This window comes from Calliopsis andreniformis, chromosome 4 (genome assembly GCF_051401765.1).
Source record: "Calliopsis andreniformis isolate RMS-2024a chromosome 4, iyCalAndr_principal, whole genome shotgun sequence".
Taxonomy (NCBI): Eukaryota; Metazoa; Arthropoda; class Insecta; order Hymenoptera; family Andrenidae; genus Calliopsis; species Calliopsis andreniformis.
This window is the reverse complement of record NC_135065.1, coordinates 80,668-105,648: the sequence shown is the minus strand read 5'-3', so window position 1 is coordinate 105,648 and position 24,981 is coordinate 80,668. Positions and strand designations below refer to the sequence as shown.

Below are 24,981 nucleotides of genomic sequence, written 5' to 3'. Positions count from 1 at the left end.
CTTAGCAAATAGGTGTTGCAATGTATTTATTTAATTTTATTTTATGAGTAGTGTTAAATATATAACAAATAAATGTATTCTTTACGTTTTGGTCATTTATTTTGTCCTTTTCAGAGATTAAAAGATGGTACACAAAAAGTTTTTTTAATACAATTTAGAAAATGTATTAGAATTTGCTAATTTTTTTTAATTGGAGCATATTTATTTCTTCATCTCATACTTTTCCTACTTATTTTTATTCATTCTTTGATACATTGTTATTATTTATTCATTTGTTTATTACTGCGAAATAATTGTATAACTTCAGTTAATATTAATTTAATTTTTATAATTCGTATTTGTAATAGCCAAATTTTGCACCATTTTGGTCTCTGGGGGTGCTCGAGATGTTAGCAGCAGACAGCGGCAATCCTTTATGGGTAAAGTGGGAGGTGCTAGCAATCTATGTTTCTATAGTCAAAGGTAAGAATACTCTGTATGCGTCGGTCACCGACGTTTAGTTAACATTATCATAAGAGCCGTAGCAGACAATAGTTATAAGGTGTTAACCTAGATGTAAGCACTCGCGCATGACTACAGGTCTGCGCGTCGCGCACAAAATTCGCATTACACCTTGTCACCAAGAGTAAAGTCTAAGGTCTATACAGATCCATACTTTTACAGTTAAAAGTCTAATCAAGGTCCGATGGTGGTGGCAGGAATGTCTAGCGAAAAAAATAAATAAGCTCAGTTAGGTCAGCCTTCAAAATAAATTGACTTTAATATTTAGTTTTTATTCAAATGATTTGCTAAGACGATATTGAAATCATTTTATTATATATTTCATTTACTTAATCGAGATGTTTAGGGGTTAAAAGTTTTTTATATCTATAGTTACAGTAATTTAAACGTTATTCATGTTTCAATAAAGCGTAATTCATTCAAGAGAAATGTCGGGCCATAGGCCCTCCTATAGTAGAAGTAAGCTATAAAGAAATACATGTATGTATGTGATGTTTAAAAAATATAATTGATTATGGCTGAAAAAGGAGCTCATTTAACTGGAACGACGTTTATAAAGCCTACTATCTTTGAAATTATAGCTCAGGAAACATTTGCATCAACTGTCGAACCAGCTTTTAAAAAAATTCTATCGGTAGGTTAATTCTGACATTTTTTAGATTGTATTTAATCTCTCGATTAAAGAAACATTTTTCATATTCATGAACCATTGTTGTGCCTGTATTAATAAAATTTTTAATATATAAATATAATATAAAAATTTTCAGCACTTTTCATAGCATAAATTTCAGTATCAAATTTTTTGAATTTTTTAATATTTATTTATAAGTATGTATACTTTAATAATCAGGATACAATTTGTCTGTGTTATGAAAGTTTTATTGTTTTCATTGTTTTATCTATAGTGTAAAGATATTCAGAAAATGTATAAATAATTATTGCGATGTATTAAAATTTGCTTCTGGAAGCTGGAAATCTGAAAATAATATGAATCTGACTATTATTTTGTTTAATCTGAAAATGTATATACAGTAGACAATTACAAAATATGTTTATGTACATACTAACAATTTATCAATATAATCTTTTAGTTTATTGTGTCATTCAATTTTGAAAGATACGGTCACTTTCTAAGATGGGCAGATGAAAGCTATTTGATTTTCAATATAATTCTTCAGCGATATTACATAAAAAAATATTGTACGTAAATGGTATATTATAAATGATCAGTTATTGAATGGATATTTACAAACATTCTTTTTTAGCTGCTTCTTTTTCTGAAACATTTTATGGTCTGAAACGTATGGCAATATCAAGTAGACGTAATTTATCTAAAGAACAAGAGAAACTCTCTCTAATATTAATAGTTTTATTTCCTTATTTAAAAAATAAATTCTATCAACTTAGTTTGAAGTACAAACTCCAAGAAGTATGTCAAGAAGATGGTCATATACCACGAATGGTAAATATTCATGTATTGTTATAGTCAGTATATAATAAGAATATGTAGAATGAGGAACGTAATTGAAACAGCTTTGAACACTTTGTAAATAATAAGTTTAGTGAAAGTTTTAAATAAGTATAAGAGATATTTTAACTAGGTACTATGATTACTCAAAAAGTAACAACTTAAGCAGAAATTGTTTCAAATGAAATTTCCATGGTTTGAAGATCACATAATAGATTATTTAATTTGTTCTTGTCACTTTTATTTTTTAAAATTTCAAAGTCATATATAATTTTTTAAATGGAAGTCAAATTTTTGTTCATAATGTAAATTAAATTACCATTATATTACACGTTAATAAATTAGTTATATTATTGTTATAATTTCTATAAACTAATTATTTGCAGAGCATTCTAAGAAGTTTCAATTGTATGCCTCACATTGTGTACTTTTGACATTCACTTTTTATTATAGAAATGGCAGCAGTTATACCGCAAGTGTATTATAAAAGGATATACATTCAGTTTCGTGGTATATGAGTTCATGGTATTATATAATTATATTCTTTATGTTTCTGGAAAGTCAGTATACCACTCACCACTTTCAAGACTGCTATCTATTAGTTTAACATATACTGATATGCATCCAGTAGTCAGTATAACAGATTTATCAAAAAAAATAAAAAGTAATTCATTTAGTATTAGGGATGGTATAGATATAGTTCAACAAGTGGCAACTACATCCCTTGAATTTGGAGCATTCTTTCTTCAGTTTTTATCTTGGTGGACTCAAGAACATTGTTATACAAATTTAATAACATTGCCTGCCCCGCCACCTCCAATGGTATAAAAATGACATGTAACAAAATATTAAACAGATGTTACTAATATTTTAGCAAAGTCAAAATTATGTAAAACGTATTTTTAAATAATTATACAATATTGTTTTTAGATTACAGAAACAGCTAAGCAATATAAAGGTATATGCCCAATTTGTTGCAAAGCATTCAGGTTACATACAGTTCTTTCTGTGTCTGGGTATGTATAATAGTAAAACAGTTATAAAAAATAGAAAATTTTAATTTTATGACATTTCTGAAATATTTTATCTTACAGTTATGCATTTTGTTATCAATGTATAGTTCCTGTAATATGTAAAACAAGAAAGTGTCCAGTGACAAAATATCCTGCTACGGAAGATGATTTAATTCGTCTGTACTTACACTAAATGATACATATATTTTGTTGCAAAAATTATACATGTACATAAAATAAATTGTTACTTTGGAAATATTGTTTAGTCATACAGGGTGTTTAGCTACATGTAGAGTATTTCATAGAGGTCCATAGATGTTGAAGTAATATGAAAATAAAGAATATAGAAAATGTGGTTATGTCTTCTTTTATTAACTAATGAGTGACTAAAAACTAGTAAAATCTGTTTCAAATTCAGTCAAAGGTACTATTACATAAGTTTATGGCAGTTAATGTCCGAGTTAAATATTGTAAAAATCCATTGTAACTGTGAAAGGTGAGCATTCTTTTATATTAGTTTTGTTATTCTTGATTTTCGTTTTATTTGTTCCAAAAAATGTTCAACTACTATTTACATCATGAAAATATTTGAATATTTATTATATGAAATTACGTCATAATTTTCAACATTTATTTGAGTGTCGTAATAAAAAACATGGCATAGATTTATTAAATACATGAAAATTCAAGGAGCAATTGTAAATAATGATTACAAGTACATTTTTTCTAATTAAGAAAATACTAACAGCTGACGTATTTTTTAATTAGCATACCAATACACTCACATATACGAATCACAACAACTGTGTCAAATTGTTTTAGTTATTGATTTCAAGTTAACATTTGAAACAAGAATTTTTGATCAAAGATTTCATACTGAAGTGATATATTCAATACTCTGTATTATAGTTCAATGTTATTTACAACTGAAGAAAAAAATTCTTTGTAAAATAAAAAAATATCTAAAAAGTAATGATCCGTATTTGTTATTTGTGTACAATTAAATAATCAGTGTTTGAGTGACAGATTTCTATAATATAAGGCACACTTTTGTAACTCTAAAATTTAATTTTTTCAAACTTGAAAGTTCTTTTCCCAATATTTTATTAAAAAATTAGTGTATATTTTTGTACCTTAAAAATAATTTAGAAAAATACCTCTAATAAGTAAGGAAGCATTGCTTATAACATAATTTTTAAAAAGTATGGCACAATTTCCATACAAATAAGTATGTTTCCTTAATGAACTTAAAGAGAAAGAGTAAACTTTGATATGTAAAAAAGATATGGACAGAAGAAAAGAATGAGATTTCAGGAAATAAGGTTGTAAAATGTATATAGTACTTGGTATGGTAAACTAGAATCCATTTATATAAAAGTACCATGTATATTTTCTTTATGGTTCTTTCTATCTAGGAACGTTTATACTAAGTAATACGTATACAATGACATAATGCATCTGTGGGTTACTGAATAATACTCTTGCTACTATGAACCACCAATAAATCATAGAATGATACTACTATCTAAGTATGTAGTGTTGGTGGTACACAACAAGCAAAATATTTAGCATACTAATTGTGGCAGTATAAAAAAAGTGAATAGTAGATATAATAGAAACAGAAAAATGATAATAAATATACAAATTCATGAACAATGTAAATTTATTACATGTAGATAAGCCCCGTAATAAAATACTCAAATATTGAGTTCATTATCAAAACTGTAGGAACATTTTATTAAAGACCACAATTAGTGCATAAAAATTCTAGTGCTCTAGTCTAATCAAACTAACTACATTATACCATGTAAATTACATCTCATTCTATAAAAACCAACAATGCTGGCTTACAACTAAATGTACAGTTTCTTTTTCTCTCTTTTCTGTTTTTTAAAGGCCGAATGAACTATACATTGGTATGGTCGAATTTTTATATACAAATCAAAATCCGTATAATTTCAGAAATTTTAATGCAAACTATATAATTTATATGATTTTTATATAAAAAATAAATTTGTATAATTTAATCAATGCATGAATATGTACAGTGTACAATATATCATTACGAAACTTTTAAAAAATATGATAAGTATTTCATTAAAAATATTTGGTTAATAGTCTACACATTGTATTCAGATATTTATTTACTACACTACCATACGAAATTATTCGATTATATTGAAAATTTTAGACATCTTATTTTTATTTTATAATAACTGTATTTCGAATTATCAATTTAAATTAATTATACTTTTGATATTATAGTTTACTTAATACAGTTAATGAGCAATAAAAATAATCATTTAAAAAATTATAAAACGTTTATTATCTTTATATTATTTTTAACAACAATTCTGATTAATATAGTTTATTTTTGTAAGTTGTTTGACTAGACTGTAGCTACAATACATCCTTTGTTAATAATTATGCACCACAAAGGATACATGACACATAAACATGAAATACAATCAATAATTTCGTATTGGAGAATATTGGTATTTATGGAAACAATATTTAGGCATGTGTTATAATAGTTCTATTGTTTTCTATATAAAATTCACATTGTTCAATAATATCAGGATTTATGATTAATAATATTTATATTACAAAAATATAATTCTTTTATATGTGCTTTTAATTATCTCAGTTCTTAAACAACAATGTGGGGCCTTAATGTTATAGATAAATTCTATTTTTTAAAAATTTGTATCAAAAAATGATTCATTAATATCTAGCAATTTTAGTTATACTTTTGATTTTTACAGTGTGTATTTTTCATAAGAATTTTCAAGGATAATTATTTATCTTGGAAAATTTTATAAAATTTCATAAAATTGGAAATAAGCTTAGTAAACAAACAAACGCATGGAAAAAAATACAAGGTAAAATAAAAGAGAACTCTACTATTATAATTACTATTCAATGATAACAACTAAGTATGGTTCAATAATTATATCAACATTTAAAAGATTGGTATGCAAATTAATCTAACACTATGCATTCAATAAAGCAAAATGTACATCATTAGTGTAAGTAAAGCATATGTTTTAATATTCTACAACATATTTATACGTATGTGTTTATATAATTTATGAATTTGATATTTTTCATACCTAATTGTATATCTATCTCCTGTTTTGTCCACGTGTCATATCAACGTAATCTCTTAAATACACATGAACTATAATTCTTCAAAGAATGCAACTCTAGCTTTCGTGGATCCAGATTTCACTTTTTTCAATGTACTATACTTATTCTCACCAAGTCGCACTTGTTCTTCATGCAATTGATCTAATTCGCATTGTTTCTCTCCAACTTTCATCACTTCAATTTCGGTACGTAATTCTCTTAATTGTTCCTGTAAATGCTTGCTTTTCTCCCAATAGTCTACTCTCTCCTTCTCAATTTCTAGCGAAAGTTGATCAACGTCGCCGTCAGCAATCAAATCGTAAGAAGTTAAATCAGCTGGTAGAGGTTCTGTATCCAATTGCAATGTTTGAAGATCTGCTTGTAAATTCGATGGAAGTACCTGTGTCGATGGGAACAAATTTGGCACTGGCTAAAAGAAAGGAAAAGTATGGACGGTATTTAATATCAATCTTGCAAAATATACTGTGTTGAGTCTACAATTTGGGATAATTACAGTTATTGTGGCAGCGTACGCGTTTCTACTAAGGAATTCAAGCAACTTTTCCTTTGCTTCTTTTTCTGCAATACGTGCACGTAACAGTTCATCTTTCAACTTTTCAGCTTCCGCAGCTCTTCTTTCCGACTCTTGTACTAATCTTTCTGTCAATAATTCAGCTTCCCTAGTTTTTCTTTCAAGATGAACTTTCTCTTCTTCTGTCTTCATATTATTCAATCGTATACGTGTAATTTCTTGTTCTGCCTCTGAAGCTTTTTGATTTAGTAACATTGCTTCTTCCTCAGCTACACGACTCTTTTCAGCTAAAAGATCTGCAGTTTCTTCTGACCTTCTCTGTAACACGTATAATGTATTTTCTCTTAAGAAACAAAATAATAGCCTTATCTTTTTTTTTATATTTCTACGATCAAATATAAATAACAACGAATACTTCTAAATTATAATTTAATTTATTGTCAATTGTTATCTTACTAGTGCTTCATTCGCTAAACGAATTTCTTCTTGATACTGTAGAAGACGTTGCTCCATATCAGCTTTATCTTTCTCCGCTGCCATTCTGAGTTGTTTTTCTCGTGCCAGTCTATTTCTTTCGATTTGTCTCCTAGTAAAATAAAATCGATACATACAAACGAATGCGTTAGTAATTGGGAAATAAAATAATTATTCACGTATTCATTAAAGAATTATAAATTTTCTTTTTAATAATAGGAAATAAATTTCTATATAATTTGAATTAGATATAAAAATACTGACCTGAATAAACATTTATTCTTACACCTCAAATCCTACAAAATTTTAAATAAAAGGACAAAAAGAAAATGATAACATAGTTGTTAACATTGAAATAACATGAACTATGATTAGAAGAAGAATTGAAAGAAACGACAGTTAAGTTGATCACCAGATTTTATTGTTACACCTCAATTTTATAACTGTTGTTGCAATAGTTCTCAAAAAATGTACATAATGTAATTTAAAACCTTTGTGTACATGAAATGGTTTCAATGTAGATGCTTCTCATTCTTATAAATATTTGTTAATTAAGCATTTGACTACATATATTATACTCAAATTATTTAGAATATGAATAGTTTCTTATAATGGAAATAATCAATATTATAGGAAAATAATATGTTAAAAAAATTAAATTGAAACTGAATATAAACACGATAGCATGTTAAATACTATGTCATAATATACAAGGTGTTTCCAAACATGTGGAATATTTTTGGAGGGTAGATTCTACACACGAAGCAATGAAAACAGTTCATGTCGCACATATGTCCGAAAATGCTTAGGTTTTTAGTTATATGTTATTTTATATTGCATACGTTCTTGTACTTTCATTAAGACCTATCACTGTGTGCAACTTGTTCAAGGGGCTAGAACATCCCTGGGTCTAGTAGGATCTTAAAGAAGATAGCACCCTGTGCATGCAAGAAATGAACCGGCATTTTATGTAACGTAAAATAGCATATAACTAAAGAGCTATGTGTTTTCGGGCATAGTTTCGGCTAAACTTTTTCATTGTCTTTGTATCTAAAATCTATCCTTTAAAAGTCTCACGTTTTTCTAATTTTTATGGGATTTGAGACAGTGTTTTACGTAACACAAAATAGAGTGTAACTAAAAAACCAAGCATTTCCGGACATATGCTCGTATGAACTGTCTATGTGTATAGAATCTATCCTCCAAAAATGTTCACATGTTTAGACATATATTATACAGGGTACAACACGTAACTGGAACCACATTGATTATGCCATAAGTAGTGATGTTAACAAAAAATGTTTCAAGTAAAAGTTGAATAGTTATGAGGAGGAGGGAGGAGGAAGACATAGTTTGACAATTAGTTTTTTGTAAAAAAATGCATAAAAGTCATATGAAGATCGAGTTAATTTTTTTCAATGGTATAATATCGACTCACCTGGACTTTTCTTCTTTGGCCTGTGCTTTCATTTGCTGTACTTCCATTGAATCAGGTTTGCGTCTCCTCATATACAGATCGTGGTTGCCAATACACAGGTCCAGGATCTTAACAAATAATATGTGAGCAGCTTTGTCATTGTTATGTTCGTCCAACCCTAAAGCTATCAAACCCTTCACCCAGCTGCCAACATCTGACTGTTTTTTTACCAGTTTATTCATGCGAACTTTCTGCGAGAAGAATACGAAGTTCGGTGACGTCTTCTCCACAGGTTTTATTACGAATTTCTTGTCATCAAAGCTAATATGTCGTATCTCCGCCCACGTGAAAGTCGTTTTTGGGGTCAGTTTGTTTTCCTTCTCATAGATATTTAATCCCAGGGCTGTAACTCCAAGCCAAAGATCAGTCTCTTTCTTGTTCTAAAATATAGGAATCATGAAAATACGAATTGTGAAACTGTACTTTGAAAGTAGGATATTAATTTGATTTCAAACACTCACACTAATAGGAAAATAATTTACTCCATACATATCAAGATCTTGAGCAATTTTAAGGTATTCCATCTCTGCTTCATCTCTCGACATCCCACGATGATCTGCATACCAAATTTTTATTCTGTCTTCCCACATCTCAGGTGTCATCTGATATTGATCTATTACTCTTTGTGGTAATAAATCTTCACTAGCAAGCATTCCTGGACGGTATGAAACTTCATCATAGTCTCCATACTAATAACCATATGATGAATTAATAATTGAATTATACCATTATCTAATAATTATTATACGGTAATGCCTTCATTCAATTGTATTTTCATAATATTGTTACTTAGTTGATAATTTATCATATTTTTTTATGCTATGATCTGCTACACGTAATATCCAATCCACAGTCAAAGTTTAAAACATTACAATGTATGCGATTTAGATATTTATGAAGATGTATTTTAAGTATTACCTTTGCTTGGACTGCATAAGAAGCTAATAATACAGATGCTTCAGGTGGACAGTAAATATCCATAGACAGAATTGCCTGTTTCACTTGAAGAAAAAATAAATGTTGGGTTACTTCTTGCACCAATTCTTCTGCAACATCTTCTGGATAAAACTTTGCCAAAAACATGAAAGGTGTTGTTGGTTGTTGAGAAATACATTGATCTTGCACTAAAAATAAACAAGGTTAAATTGAACATATGTTTACATGAATTCCTTTTAATGATTTCTAATGCTAAATCTATTACTGAAGCTTAATATACTCGTTACATTACATTTTCTATATTCTATATTCAAAAGCAAAATATGGCATGATCAATAAATTCAGTTATTTACCCTTTTTGTCTAATTTTAACCAAGATATGAATCCTTTAGCATCTTCATATTGTAGTCCAAAATACCATGTTTCTCTTAAACCTATTGTACGACATACTAAATCGAATAAATCTCTTCCCGTTGATCGCCACTGTAAACAAATGTATGAAATTGATTTTCGTATGCTACTCAACAACAGCCTCACCTGATAAATATAAGGGGAACTAACCTCCAAACTAAATTCCAATTCGGCATCCAAAGTACATACTTTGACAGGAAAAGATTTTCCAGATTTTTTCCTTCGAAACGGTGACATTTTACTTCTCATTATGTTCACTCGACATCATGAAAGATAAAGTAATCAATATTGCAAAAAGAATGGAGAAAAGCAAATAGTTCTAACGCTTTCACGATACATTGTATGTATGCATTATGCATAAAATGTTTACATATCATTCACAAAATGCAATAAGCTGAATGATGTATAACCTTACCTACGCATTCGCAGCATATTGACAAAATACATTGAAAAACATGTATAGAATTTTTTCAGCTTGATCTTTATACGAGCTACAGCAATTTTTGCAGAAATTTTCCTCATTGAACCATCACATTGTACTGTTCTTTTTTTAAAATTTTATTTCTAAAATAATACTCTATTTTAAAATTATTTCTAAAGAATCGTCTTCCAATTACCACCAATATTTCAAAATAGTTTATTCTACCAATTTCAGTCGATTCCAGTAATTTCGCTCTCAGCAATGACTATACCTAACTATACTATAATTATAGACATTCAAACAATGCTTTTTTACCAATTTGAAATTTACAATCCATCGATCAATATAATAATTTAAATTTTAAGTAAAATATAGAAATTTCATACTTTGAAAAGAAATAAGATTTAATTTTTAAAAAATATTTAATTTTCGTCTAAGCTTTATTTCCTTTTGTGTGTTTCTTACTAACATAAATCTACGTTATCGACACAGTGAGGAACAGATACTGCACTCTCGAAGTGAAACCTATGAACTAAATTGATTAACTATTTCTATCTGGGAAGTATCTCTTTGAAATATATAAATATGAACTTTCCAAAAACTTTGTGTCATTTAAATTTATGAAATTATAGACAAGGCGCACAAGTACTGATTATTTATTTTAGCTTACAATATACAGGGTATTATTTAAAAACTAATTATGTCTAATTGTGCTAGTGGTTTACTATTTCTAAAAAAGTTTTAGTTATTTAAAGTTGTGAAATCACAGATGAGACGTGCAAGTATTATTTCAGTTTGCAATACAGAGTACTTGTAGTTAACTTGCTGTTATCTAACAAAAACCTGCACAGTTGCACTGATGTAATGCACACAAGAAAGAACTTTAAACCAATTTGGGTTTTTAAAAGAGGTTTATTAACAAGGTACTGCTATTACGTGTATACTGTTCAACTTCTTGACGGAATCTCTCTCTAAAGTAAAAATGCTTAGGCTATTTAAGGGCTGTGAACAGGACAGTGGTAGGGATAGAAAATATACTTACAACATAATCTAAGGTTTAGCGATGATGCTTAGTTCATAGGGCACAGATGACACATTTCTTAGGTCTATGGTGACTCGATTCTCGAAAACAAGTATGACTTCGAATATATATTTGTAGAAAGTATAGATATGATTAAATGAGAAAATAGAGATAAACATAGGCAGGCACATAACACTGATATAATTTATTGTATGAATGTGACATGTGTTCATATAGATTGAATACAATATGAAAGATGCTTTAACAAGATTATTGGTCCAACAGATTACATGTGCATTTTTATGATAAGGAATGAACTTACAAAATTCTTTGCTCATGCTACAGTTAAAGGTAGAGAATCTACATGCTGGTGAGCTTACTTGAGAAAAAAGTATTTGAAGCGACATTTTATTAAGACATACAGTTTCTATAAACATAAAGACCTTTAATACTTTGATTCATCCTTGCAATAAGAAGCATAACATAATTCAATGGTAATAGTAATGATAATATGATATATAATACATAATGAAGACGAAATTTGGTTATTTTATTTATACGTTGTTCAAAATTATAGCTTAGAAAATGACATTTCAAATGATACATAACATACATTGCTTAATTTACTTTGTATCATTCTTTTCATAAGGTGCATTCTATTATTTAATGCTACTACTGTCAGGTTCTATCCGAATAAAAATATTTTTAAAGTTTGATCTTCTTGTGAGTAGTGGCTTTACAAAATGGTCCTCCAAGTATTTATTTGTTAAGTGAGCTTACTGGCAAGCAGGCTTTTGACTTTTAACTGTAGCATAATCAATGGATTTTATAAGTTCATTTCTTATCACAAAAATGCATATCTACTCAGTAGGGTTGGCAATCTTATTAAAGCATCTTTCATGCTGTATTCAATTGTGTAACGTTCACACAATAAATATTGGTGCAACTGTGCAGAATTTTGTTAGATAACAAGTTGATTACATGTATTTTGTGTTGCAAATTGAAATAATACTTGAGCGTCTCATCTGTGATCTCACAACTTTAATGGACGTAAAGTTTCTCAGAAATATTAAACCACTACGCAGTTAGATATAATCAGCTTTTGAATAATAGTGCATACTGTAAGTTAAAATAATCAGTACTTGTACACCTTATCTATGATTTATAAATTTTAATGACATAATGATTTTGGAAAGTTCATTTCTTTCTATAGCAATCTTTAAAAGGTTCAAATAGATTTTAAAGAGGAACAACACTCTGTTGCGTCGAAAAAATCTATTTTTTCTGCATAATTTGGAAGTATATTCCTTTGAGAATATGTTACTAAAAGATTAAGATGAAGTTCTTGTAAATAATGAAGTTACAGCGTTATTTTAGTTTATTGCATGCGAAGATTCAGCAGGTAAAAAAGAAGTTAGGAAATGTATTTGATGCTTTAAAACCAATTTGTGTTTTGGTGAATATATACAAAATAATAATGAACTTTGATGCTCTCATTTGGAAATATGTACCAAAAACATCCTCAAGTCAAGTCATTGTTGTGCAAACAGTAGCACACTTAGCTGTGTTTATTTAATGATGGAATGGAACCCAACTTGAACATCTTAGACAATTTAAGAATTGAAATTGAATCTACGATGTAGAATTATTGCATAGGGCATAAAAAACGTATTGCTAGTGCCCGATGAATAGACCCATTCTCTTTTCTTCCATAACTAATTATCTCTTTTTATGTTAGGTAAAATATAAAGAATATAGTACCTTCAGAGTCCAGGATACACGTGACTCTTTGAATTCGACGATTTCAAGACTCAGACATTTGATCCAAAACGGAAAATGGACGTTTCATCGAAGACACTTCGTCAAATGAACATTTTGTTGAATGGACGTTTCATCGAATTTCGTATTTGGTCGTTTCGATTTAAGTTTTAGCAGATTTTGGTTAATACCATGGACGCTGGCTTGGCTCTTCACCGCGGTCAGCCGTTTCACCATAGCTGTGACAGTTGAACCCTTCTCGGGGGAAACCTAGAAAAAACCCACAGCAGGACACGATCTGGTAACAGTGACACGCAGGAGGAACGCTAGGAAGCTTGTTGCCAGGACGCGTCACTCTTGTGTGATCTTTCAAGGAAGCCCTCCGCGGAATTGTACTTATGTATATTTTGTTACATATTGTTTAAAAAGCGGTTAAATTTCGAGCCTTTGTCTCGTCCGCGAAAACCGTAGTCTGTTAGCATACGTGACCGATCGAAGATCATCTTCGGTAGGAGATTCAGTTGCGCCAACAACAGACACGGTACATTCGAATTATGACTCGTTTTTCAGCTGATACAGTTGACGTTTGAACAGGTGAGCGATTTTAATCAGCTGTTCGAATCTCAGGCCCGATGTCGAGTGGGGATATCGGAGCCTGAAAGAGAGAGAGAGTAAAATTGGAACACTAGACACAGACAGACAATAATAAGCGAGCACCGCGTAGTGGATTTTCGGGTGCTCCGCACTTTTGCGGAGCGTCTCGAGCTCGTCAGTCGGAGTCAGTCTAGCACCGATCGCTCGATAGGTCGCAAGGTTTCAGCGATTATAGAACAGTCAACCGAGTTAAGAAATTTTCGCTGCAACTTGTGAAATTGCTCGAGTCGATTATCACGTGGGATACGTGCGATAGAGCATCGAGTGTCCAGTGACGCATTATTGCAGGCGATTAACTGCACTCTTGGAATCGGTGGTTATCCTGATTCCCTGAGTTTGCTATTCGTCCGAGGAGCAACCATAGACCACTGCTTGGTTGATTCTTGATAATTGGCAATAAAACAGAGAGGCTTAACGCAAGTGCGGCACCTCTGCGTTACCAGCGATTTGCCACCCGTTTAGTAGCAGCCCACGTGTGATGAATAGATGCACACGTTGTGATGAACGGTGAGTGGTAGAGCCAGTGGCCATTATCAGCTACCAAGGTTAGCAGCAGCTAGTTATAGTGTGTCTCAAGTTCGCGAATCTCAGCGGAAAGCCGAGATTCGTACGAGGCAAGCCTTCTTGGAAGGCAGATTAAACAGAGAAAAGGAGGATCCCTCCTCTCTGTACACTCGCCGACCGACGATTGCTTCAGTGTGAAGAATCGTCGGTAATACAGTCCGCTGCACTACCTTAGCGTTACGGCAAGGTACTGCCACCGACTAGGTAATAAATAGACCTAACATCCTATGTATTTTTCTGTCCCTGATTTTTGGGGTGCTAGCACCCCATCACCGACCCCATTATCATTTTAGTGTCACCGCCAATATTACCGGCGAAGTCTCAAAACAGATTGCAACACTACGAATTTTCGGAATTACAATTAAAATGGAGTAGGCAGGTTATATTAAGCCCGCAATTTTTGAATGTTTATGTAAGAGTAATAGTTAATAACTATATTGCGAATTTCACTCATTTCTGCCAAAATATAGAAAACATGAAGAATATAAATCAAGTTGCAATATTTAGAAAATAAGACATACTACTTACATAAATAATAACTATACTTTACGTATGAGCCATTGAGATATTAAAGTTTAACATTTTGTAATGTATTAAGCTATTAAACAGTACAATTTTCTAACGATTTGAACTATTAAACTATAAAAACTTCTTAATGTATATATATTAATGTATATAACTAAAAAAAATCATGGTACTAAGAAACAATATTTGTTATATGTTGTAATAGTTGTATAATAATTTACTTTAACTTGCAATCTTTGTAAAGTTTCAAAGTATAAAGTAGTAAAGTTTCAAAGTTTCAAAGTATTTCAAAGTAAATAGTAATAATAAATAAACATAATAATTATAGTATATAAACAAGCTAAATGAGAGCACCTACATACTTGTCCTGTTTATTATTACACAATGTAATTTAACAATGGAAAGAATTTTTCCCAGTCATTCTTTTTACGAGATTTCAAGGTCACTGATATTTTTGAAACGAGATTCTATATTTTTTTCTATATTCTTCTGGAGGATATCTATAAGAATATATTTAACTTTCTTAATACTCGTAACGTTTCAATTATTATTTCGCAAGATGACTTGCTATAAATAACGCTCTGATTTTTTAAATAGAACTGGAAAAAATCCGTTAAATTATTGTTTATAATAATAAACAATTTTAAAATTTAGATATGGTTCTCTGATTTAATTTGTTTCGATAAATTTGTAAGAAATTGTATTGAAATTTATTTGTCAGAAAAATATGAAGAATAAGAAATCTGTACCTTAGACAATAGTTGGGCTAAGTGCCGTAGGTTCATCACAGTCCTGTTACCGAAAGGCATAGCCTTCCCCACTCCGTGGTCAGATCCTTTAGGAACAATATTCCCATTCTTTAGCAATACGGTGTCGGGCCGCTTTCCTTCTTTAAACACTCGCTCTTCTTTCAAACAGTCACACAACACCCAATAACTGGAAGGCCAAACGTAGCCATCAGCCATCAGTCGCCAACGGGACTGTTTAATCTCATGCACCTTCAAACAGCCACAGGCAGACTAAGACCCTATTACCCTATCATAAATCCCTCAAAGACACATTCTCGTTCGGCTAACCGTCCCAAACTCTCTCTTAAAATACGTTAACGCTAGCATATTTAATTATTTAAGTTGGAATTTGTTTTTCATGGTCTTCTTAATTAGTTAGTTTATTATTTTTATGTAAAAGAACATATTATATTTTCATATACAGTACCGAAAATCAGTAAACTTTTACGCGTAATATCTTAAAAACTATTTGAAAAAAGGTGTATACATTAATGTTTGCTGAATTCGTTTGAAACGTATTATCTATTGATCAAACAAAAAATATATAATCCCATTTAAAAAACCAAACTTAACTTTCATATCTCTGTAAACAATAATGATAAAAAAAAATTGTTACGGCCAATAAATCAGCCCCCTTTTGCCATTCAATTTCATGTAAAAACTTTTTTCGTATCTTTAATAGGTTACCAAATAATCGACTGTCCAGGATTTCGTGGGACATACTGTATATTTATATTTATATATCATGAAGAGACAAAAGTAACGACGTGACTATATGTATAACTATGCAAAATAACATTTTTTTACAATGTTTTAATTCGTAACACATATTATGTAAGCTAAAGCGTGGGTGGGCAAAGCTCCTTTTCTATATTGAATGAACTGTCAAATTCGACTCTATTCTGAGAAGTCACACGTATGTAAGCACAGACACTATTCGATATTTCACCACAGGTTGGAATAGTTCTCCACGTAAACGTTATTCGTGAGTAGAGGTCGCCTAATTCAGTCCGCAAACTATGCATCGGTAAGGCAGTTTGACCTGAGACACAAAACCCCATTGAATGTTAGGTCTATCATTACCTGGTCGGTGGTACTGCTCTCCTCTTCACATAGGCTCGTCGTCGAGGCCTGGAGTCGGGAGGCCACAGTTCAGCTCGATATAGTCGAACGTTAACTGTTTCGGCTTTGCCGATCTCTCCTTGTTCCAGATGCCAGCGTCGCTGACCACCGAACCCAGGAGGAGCCCCGACAGAGGACCAGGAGCGGCCAGGGATACAGCCCTAGACTCCCCCCTCTTCTCCCCTTTCGGGCGCTTTATTTAAATAAACGATTTGTCCTTTTAAGGACAGGCGAAGGAAAATTGACAGTGTACATATTCTTTGATTAATCCAATCTCTACAACCTATTTCAGATCCCATTAGATCCCTGCATTCAGCGATTCTAACAAATATATTTAGTACTTTGGAAAAAACCCTTTAGTCAGAACTCTGTCTAACAATTTGGTTTTAAGGGCCTAGGATCAGATATATCAGGGCGGTGACATTACCGACAAAATTAGGCAAAAACAGAGGTTTACGCGCTGACGCTTTACGTCCTTATATTGAAAGATTTTGAGATGGAAAAGGACTCATTCGATAGAGGAAGGTTCAATCTAGCCCGCGCTGGTCATTATTTAATCAGATTCTGCTGATGTTCAGTAATATGAGTGTTCAAAGTAAAGCAAAAATCGACAAATTCACAGCCATGAAATCTAAGCATTTTTAGCTAACTTAGAGATTGTTCTGAGCGAAATGATGACCAGCGCGGGCTAGATTGATCCTTCCTCTATCGAATGAGCCCTTTTCCAGCTCAAAACCTGTCAATACAAGGACGTATACCGTCGGCGCGATTTGGTAGTGCTTTTTGCTAGGTTAGAGATAAAACAGAGTAAAAAACTGACAAGTTTAGTTCCGTTTGAACATACCAGGCAGCGCCTAATCAGGAGGCCGTGTGGAGCCTACCTCATAAAAGAATAAGCGGAAACAGGAAGCGAACGTCATCAAAAATTCAATTTACGCGCGTTATGTTTATTTGTTTGTTAATTCAACTGTTTAATTTGTTTATAGTAACGAGAAAAGAGAATTGGTTTTGAGATTGTGAGGAACAGTCGTGTATTTTGTGAGAAATTTAATATATACATTTATTTCATAAATATTGTAGTTTTTAATATAAAAGAATCGCTACAATATTTAATTGGTGACCGACGACGTGATCGGATACAAATAGATAATTAAATAATTTTTACAAATTTAACAAGAAAATGCCTCTTGATCGTTCTCCATTACGGCAGCCGGAATTTTCACCATCTAACTCGAGAACGGAAGATCCAACACAGGATCAAGCTCAAAATGATCCGGGAACTCAAGAAAGCGGTCAGCAACAAAATTCCGGTGCAATCAACGCAACCAGTTCCGTCAGACTTCCCCCGTTTTGGAAAGAAAATCCAGGACTTTGGTTCGCTCAAGTCGAGGCAGCGTTAAGCATTGCACGCATATCCAGTGATGACTCGAAGTACAGGTACGTGGTCGTACATTTAGACCAGAACATCCTTCCAATGGTGTCAGACATCCTTATCGATCCACCTCAACAGAATAAATACCAAACGATAAAAAGTAGAATCATTAACGCTTTCGAAGAGACCAATGAATCCAAATTACGAAAATTAATGCATGGTTTAGAAATTTCTGAGGAAAAACCCTCTAATTTCCTACAAAAATTAAGAAATTTATCAAACGGCCAATGTAACGATTCAATACTACGTTCGTTATTCTTAGAAAGATTACCAGACAATATTCGAAGTATATTAGCCATCAGTGAAGTTTCTGACTTGCAGAAACTAGCCTTACAAGCGGATAAGATATATGAAATGTCAAAATCACATATCTCGGCAATTTCTTCTTCGACAAATACGGGCACACCTTCGTTATCCGATGTCCGTTACAAAGAGCTCAAAACAATGATAGAAGCATTAGCGGAAAATATTTACACACGTCGTTCAAAACAGAAACAATATCGATTTAGACACAGAGCTAGATCTAATTCCCGAAATAGTAAATACTGTTTTTATCACCAAAATTTCGCCGAAAAAGCAAGGAAATGCACCCCACCTTGTTCTTGGAGACAAGCTCCAAATCAGGCAGCATCGACGCATACGGAAAACTAGTAAAGTCATCGGTATCAGAGGCAGTTCCGGATGACTATTCAAAGAATCGCCTCATTATTGTAGATAGGAAAACGAAAACACGTTTTCTAGTTGATACCGGAGCTGATATTTCTGTAATTCTAGTAAAGGGTTTTAAAGGAACGCGTAAACAAGACGACTTAAAATTATATGCCGCAAATGGTACAGTCATAAATACCTTCGGTCATAAACTTCTATCCATCGATTTCGGTCTACACCGAGAATTCACATGGGAATTCATAATCGCAGATACTTCCAAGGCTATTTTAGGAGCTGATTTCCTAAAACATTATAATCTTCTTGTTGATTTGAAACGGAAAAGGTTACTGGATGGGATCACATTTTTAAGTTCCCCAGCTTACACCACATCCAAATCTTACGTTACCTTATCGACAGTTAACGAAGCCGGAAAATTTTCATCTCTCCTGAAAGAATTTATTGACATTACGAAACCTTTAGGAAAACGTGGATGTAAACATCATGTTACACATCACATTCTTACTACTGGACCTCCAATTTATGAACCAGCTCGCAGACTCACACCAGAGAAGTTACAAATCGCGAAGAAGGAATTTGAAAAGATGATGAAAGAAGGCATCTGCGTTCCCTCTTCCAGTTCTTGGGCGAGTCCACTGCACATGGTTAAGAAGAAGACGGGAGATTGGCGTACATGTGGTGACTATAGAAGGTTAAACAAAGCTACCATCCCGGACAAATACCCCATACCTCATCTCCACGATTTCACACACCGATTACACGACTGTAAAATTTTTACAACGTTAGATCTTACACGCGCATATTATCAGATCCCAATTGCCACAGAAGATCAACCAAAAACTGCAGTCATCACACCTTTTGGCCTTTTCGAATTCAAAGTCATGACTTTTGGTCTCTGTAATGCCGCACAATCATTCCAAAGATTCATGGACACAGTTCTACGTGGACTGGATTTTTGCTACTGTTATATTGACGACATCCTCATCGCTTCGAAAGACCTTGTCGAACACAAAATTCATCTAAGAAAAGTTTTTCAAAGGCTTAAAGATTTTGGTATAAGCATAAATATTGCAAAATGCGTTTTCGGCGAATCGAAAGTCACTTACCTCGGATATACAGTATCTGAACAGGGACTTAAACCTCTTCCTGACAAAGTTGAAGCCATTAAAACTTTCCCCACTCCGAAGAATATTTCTGAACTCCGTCGTTTTCTCGGAATGATCAACTTTTACAGGAGATTCATCAAGAATGCTGCGACTGCTCAAGCTCCACTCAACGCTCTGCTGGGTAATGCTAAAAAAAAGGACAAAAGATTAATTTCCTGGACGCCTGAGTTACTCCAAGCCTTTAACTATTGCAAAAATCAGTTAGCCGACGCTACTTTATTGGCTCATCCTATTGCTGATGTTCCTTTAGAAATTCGTACAGATGCATCGGATATCGCCATTGGCGCCGTTCTTCAACAATTCCATGAAGGTAATTGGCTTCCTTTAGCATTTTTCTCTAAAAAATTAAATGACACTCAGAAAAATTATAGCACCTATGACAGAGAATTACTAGCTATTTACAGCAGCATTAAATTTTTTAAACATCAAATAGAAGGTCGACAATTGACGATACGCACTGACCACAGACCTTTAACTTTTGCTTTTTCTCAAAAGTCTTCAAAAGCTTCTCCACGGCAAGTAAGACAACTCGATTACATTTGCCAATTTTCCACGAACATTGTTCATATTGCCGGTCAATCTAATATTATTGCTGATACTCTTTCGCGAGTAGAATCAATAAATATGCCTACTGTTGTTACTATTGATGAATTACTAAAGGAACAACAGAAGGATCAGGAGTTACAAAATATCTTACAAGCAACAAACTCTTCACTGAAGCTTTGCGGTCTACGCGTAGATAATTCGGATTCTCTATTGTATTGTGACACATCCGGAGAAGACATTAGACCTTACGTACCCATCTCTTTACGGAAACAGATTTATACACAAGTACATAATCTTTCACATCCTAGTGGAAGAGTTACATTAAAATTAATCTCACAAAGATTTGTTTGGCCACTTATGAGGAAAAACATAAAAGATTGGACACGTTCCTGTCTCCCATGTCAAAGAAGTAAAATTCATAGACATGTGAAAAACGTACCAACACAATTTCCAGTTCCAAACTCTCGTTTCGAACATATTCACATGGATATTGTTGGACCTCTTCCTATTTCCCATGGTTTTAAATATTGTTTAACTATCATCGATAGATTTACTCGATGGCCAGAAGCTATTCCAATCATTGACATTTCTGCTGACACTGTAGCTACTGCATTTTTTTAATAATTGGATATGCAGATTTGGTTCTCCAGCCACAATTTCTACAGATCGAGGAAGTCAATTTGAATTACAACTCTTCCAAAGCTTGTGTAAACTTATTGGAGCAAATAGAATTCGGACTACGGCTTACCATCCTGCTGCCAATGGTTTAATTGAACGCTGGCACAGATCTCTTAAAAACGCCATAATTTGTCATGCAAATACTAAATGGACGGACGTTCTTCCAACCGTTTTATTAGGTTTACGGACCTGCATCAAAGAGGATTTAAGGATTTCAACAGCAGAACTTGTTTATGGAAAATCATTAAGAATTCCTGGTGATTTCTTCTACGATTCTGATTTCCATCCTCCATCTGAAATATTCATAAACAAATTCAAGGAATATATGCAAGAAGTCCGACCTGTTCCTACCTCACATCATTCTAAAAGAAAACCTTTCAGATTTAACGGATTAAATACCTGTTCTCACGTATTTGTACGAGTTGATGCTACAAGAGGATCTTTAGACGCACCTTATGAAGGACCTTTTGAAGTTATAAATAGGAATTCAGATTTAGTTTATACCGTTAAATGTAATGATAATTTAGTTACAGTTTCCACTGAAAGGCTTAAACCGGCTTATTTTGAAGAAATTCCCACAGAAGTCGTTGAAATACCTACAGCAGAAAATGATCATCAACCTTCATCCTCGCGGTATGCAACGAAAACATACCCTGGGAAGAAGAAACTCTCATTTGCGTAGGTTACTAGGAGGGGAGTACTGTGGAGCCTACCTCATAAAAGAATAAGCGGAAACAGGAAGCGAACGTCATCAAAAATTCAATTTACGCGCGTTATGTTTATTTGTTTGTTAATTCAACTGTTTAATTTGTTTATAGTAACGAGAAAAGAGAATTGGTTTTGAGATTGTGAGGAACAGTCGTGTATTTTGTGAGAAATTTAATATATACATTTATTTCATAAATATTGTAGTTTTTAATATAAAAGAATCGCTACAGCCGGTGCTGCCCTGAGTTGGCACGCGAGTTTCGAGAATTTGACGCACCACTACACATGTAACTATACGAGCTGCATGTTTCGTTCATGTCCCACAAGAAGTCCCATGAAAAGTTATTCCGAGTGACATTGTAAGGTTCGAACAGAAAGTGAGCTCGGCGGTTCGGACTGCTTCGGACGGCTTCGGACGGCTTCGGAAAGATTCGGAAAGAAGCTTGAAACGCTTAGGTCCAAGTCACCAGCAAGCGCAACAAGGCACACGCAGTCTTTTTGATATTATAGATATTTCCACGTTTCGACTCCGAAGGAGATTCTTCGGTGAGATCTTCAAAAATTTTTATGAAATTTGGAGGGATGAGTTTAAAGAACAAACGATGACATTCTCTGTGTTTTTATATGAAAAATTAAATTAAAACAAGTTTTTGTAGAAGCTGATACAATCGAGAAAGAGCGATTCTACATGCAATAATAAATTAAAAATAAAGAATATAAATTATTTATAATATTTATATGTTCTTAGGTCTGGGTTTGGTCTGGGTTAGGTCTGGGTATATACAAAATAAAAGGAAACATTGCTAAAAATACATTAATTTAATATGTTTACTTTTTAATTATACTTATTTAATTATATTTTAATTATAATTTTAATTATTTTTACGAAGGCAGGCTCCGTAGCATAGCTTGGCGAGGGACGGAAAGGTAAGGGGAATCGAGAGACTCTTGGGTGGCAACGCTGGTCTTGAGTCTTGAGACTTTTAGGTGTATGCCGTGTCCTTATGGAATTATATTTCCAACGTTTCGCCAGCATTGCAGCTAGCTTCATCAGGGGGTCAAGAGACACACTGATACTGATATGAGTATTAGTCAGAACTGTAAGATCTCCGAATAAATTACTGAATTGAGTTGAGTGGTCCAATTGTAATGTGTGAAAAGGTATACTTAAATTAGAATTATTTGAAATAAAAATTGGAAAAAGGAAATAGTAATAAAACGCTACCAAGAGATTCGAATCCGGCACCTGCAAATTATGAGTAAATGTCTAGTTCTCATTCAGCTAAGGTACTTTCATGTAAAAGTAGTGGATTAAACTACAATTTAGGTACAATTCCAATTGTTCGTATATAATAGATAATAACTATTGTAGGATAATGATTTGTAAACCACTTGTACTTGCTACATTTTCATCGATACAAGGGTCACTCACACTGAACCTCTCGTACTGTTTGCAACGAGTGCAAGACGTTGCAAGTATTCATTAGCAATGTTATTATTTATATACTTAGTGATCAATAAACAATATGTATCATAATATAATGACAAAAACATTATAGGAATATATGTTTTCCGTAAAACCAGTCCTTCCAGGGCCCAATTTCGCACAAAATGTAGTCTAACTAGGAATGTTATTATTTTGTTTATAATGTAAAAATTCAAAATTCTATTTCAGCCGTATTTTGTGTTTTGGTTCATAGTATTTGCATACAAATTTGCAAAACGATCGATCAGTATGTAGTCAGTGAAAACAACGACAATATACTATTTTTTAATATATGTTTTAAATAAATTGATATTTTTAAAAACTGTTTACATAGGTGGATTCGTCGTTCAAAGATACACAATCGCCCCATGTATACCATTTTGCTACACGCACTAGTTTTGGAGATATTAAACGAAATATGTTTTCCACCCCCAATTTTGGGGGTGGTTTTCACACCCTTTACATAAATTAGAACCAATAAAAAAAAAATACGTGTCCTGCAAAGTTTCATCAAAATCAGAGATTTTCACCTCGCGATGTACCCTTATTAGTAAAAATCAAAAGCTCGGCTGGAGCTGGATTCGTTCAAGTTTTCCTGATGGACAGAATTGTAATATGTACTGCGACGTGACCGTCCCGTCGAGCCGTATTCGGGCTAGAACGAGCGTGCAGGATCCGGCCACTACGCGTCTCACGGCTTGATTTTTACCGTGGGCGCCAGGTATCTTGCGATACCGGTGTGGAACGCGCCTCCCGTTTTCTGAATCACGGCCCAAGCTAGCTCTTACCGCGGAGAGGGGCAAGGTTCTTTCAGGCGTAGGGTGAGGAACGTATCTGGGATCTTGGGTTCTTACGGCGAGAACACCAGTTGAAACACGGTTTTCTGGTACAATATAAGACGTATTTTAGCGAAAAACGTACAGGCTTTCGGCGAGGTTATTACACGCGATAGCTCGCGACACATGGTCGTAGGGAGGTACCCGTTCGCTTTTTCACCGCAGACTTGCCGTTTGATCGAGCCCGTAAGCTCAGGTAAACCCGTTCGCGAAGACTTTCTTTCTGCCACATGGCCTATGCGACCACCAGGAGGCCCTCTCGTAATCTCGTGTTCGAACCTGAATATTCCGAGTTAACCAGGGAGAACAATGGGGGAAGAGTTACCACCAATGACCCAGTCGGTGTCCCGTACAAGAAGAAGGCCGAGATCGCTGTGTGCGGCAGGATCTCGCCTTTGTACTGTACGCTAAGTTGCATGCGACACTTCCTCCACCGTGCCTCCGATTGGGTCGCTCGTGTCGTGCGACCTCGCGATCAATAATTATCGGCGTAGTTCGAATAACCATCGGTGATTGGCAGGGACCCACTGAGTCCCCTTAGAACTTTTCTTGCGGCCATGATCCGAGGCATAGTAGTAGACGCTGTACTTCCATTCTTCTCTGCCATCGTCTGTTCACGAGATGGCTCCCGTAACAGCGTCCCTGTAGGACTGTAGGATTATGGTTTAG

At 33.3% G+C, this 24,981-nt stretch overlaps 4 protein-coding genes and 1 long non-coding RNA gene across 13 annotated transcripts; 2 read left to right on the top strand and 3 right to left on the bottom strand.

Moving 5' to 3' along the window:
• Positions 1-471: 471 nt before the first annotated feature.
• On the top strand, positions 472-3,337 carry Pex12 (peroxisomal biogenesis factor 12). 3 transcript variants are annotated; one of them, XM_076376069.1, is made up of 7 exons: positions 480-734; positions 911-1,135; positions 1,593-1,701; positions 1,767-1,963; positions 2,423-2,791; positions 2,900-2,985; positions 3,064-3,337. In XM_076376069.1, exons 2-7 carry the CDS (start codon positions 1,016-1,018, stop codon positions 3,173-3,175), a joined length of 993 nt encoding a protein of 330 aa, XP_076232184.1. In that variant the 5' UTR covers positions 480-734; positions 911-1,015; the 3' UTR covers positions 3,176-3,337. The 3 variants fall into 3 exon arrangements, 2 of the variants coding, with proteins under 2 accessions (XP_076232184.1, XP_076232182.1); XM_076376067.1 differs by having other exon boundaries at positions 874-1,135; XR_013001664.1 differs by having other exon boundaries at positions 472-1,135; positions 2,423-2,806; positions 3,064-3,115.
• Positions 1,338-10,598, bottom strand: Mer (ezrin/radixin/moesin family protein merlin). Of its 6 annotated transcripts, none has more exons than XR_013001663.1 (10): positions 10,357-10,598; positions 10,092-10,161; positions 9,884-10,013; positions 9,513-9,718; positions 9,056-9,283; positions 8,556-8,974; positions 7,100-7,229; positions 6,626-6,961; positions 6,096-6,541; positions 1,338-1,477 (listed from the first exon to the last, which is right to left on the bottom strand). XR_013001663.1 is itself a non-coding variant. In XM_076376065.1 (10 exons), the coding sequence occupies exons 1-10, from the start codon at positions 10,461-10,463 to the stop codon at positions 6,164-6,166; spliced, it is 1,902 nt and encodes a 633-aa protein (XP_076232180.1). In that variant the 5' UTR covers positions 10,464-10,597; the 3' UTR covers positions 6,011-6,163. The 6 variants fall into 6 exon arrangements, 5 of the variants coding, with proteins under 5 accessions (XP_076232180.1, XP_076232179.1, XP_076232177.1 ...); XM_076376065.1 differs by lacking the exon at positions 1,338-1,477 and having other exon boundaries at positions 6,011-6,541; positions 8,556-8,662; positions 8,765-8,974; positions 10,357-10,597; XM_076376064.1 differs by lacking the exon at positions 1,338-1,477 and having other exon boundaries at positions 6,011-6,541; positions 10,092-10,198.
• A 7,376-nt stretch (positions 10,599-17,974) lies between these two features.
• On the top strand, positions 17,975-18,877 carry LOC143178244 (uncharacterized). The gene has a single exon (XM_076376774.1). The coding sequence runs from the start codon at positions 17,975-17,977 to the stop codon at positions 18,875-18,877; it is 903 nt and encodes a 300-aa protein (XP_076232889.1).
• A 205-nt stretch (positions 18,878-19,082) lies between these two features.
• Positions 19,083-19,599, bottom strand: LOC143178222 (uncharacterized). Its single transcript, XR_013001742.1, has 3 exons — positions 19,398-19,599; positions 19,281-19,320; positions 19,083-19,176 (listed from the first exon to the last, which is right to left on the bottom strand). It is a non-coding gene; the product is annotated as an uncharacterized LOC143178222 (long non-coding RNA).
• Positions 19,600-19,753: 154 nt separating this feature from the next.
• Positions 19,754-21,147, bottom strand: LOC143178327 (uncharacterized). 2 transcript variants are annotated; one of them, XM_076376891.1, is made up of 3 exons: positions 21,044-21,147; positions 19,999-20,185; positions 19,754-19,911 (listed from the first exon to the last, which is right to left on the bottom strand). In XM_076376891.1, the coding sequence occupies exons 1-3, from the start codon at positions 21,118-21,120 to the stop codon at positions 19,831-19,833; spliced, it is 345 nt and encodes a 114-aa protein (XP_076233006.1). In that variant the 5' UTR covers positions 21,121-21,147; the 3' UTR covers positions 19,754-19,830. The 2 variants fall into 2 exon arrangements, with proteins under 2 accessions (XP_076233006.1, XP_076233007.1); XM_076376892.1 differs by having other exon boundaries at positions 19,754-19,890.
• Between the last annotated feature and the right edge of the window lie 3,834 nt (positions 21,148-24,981).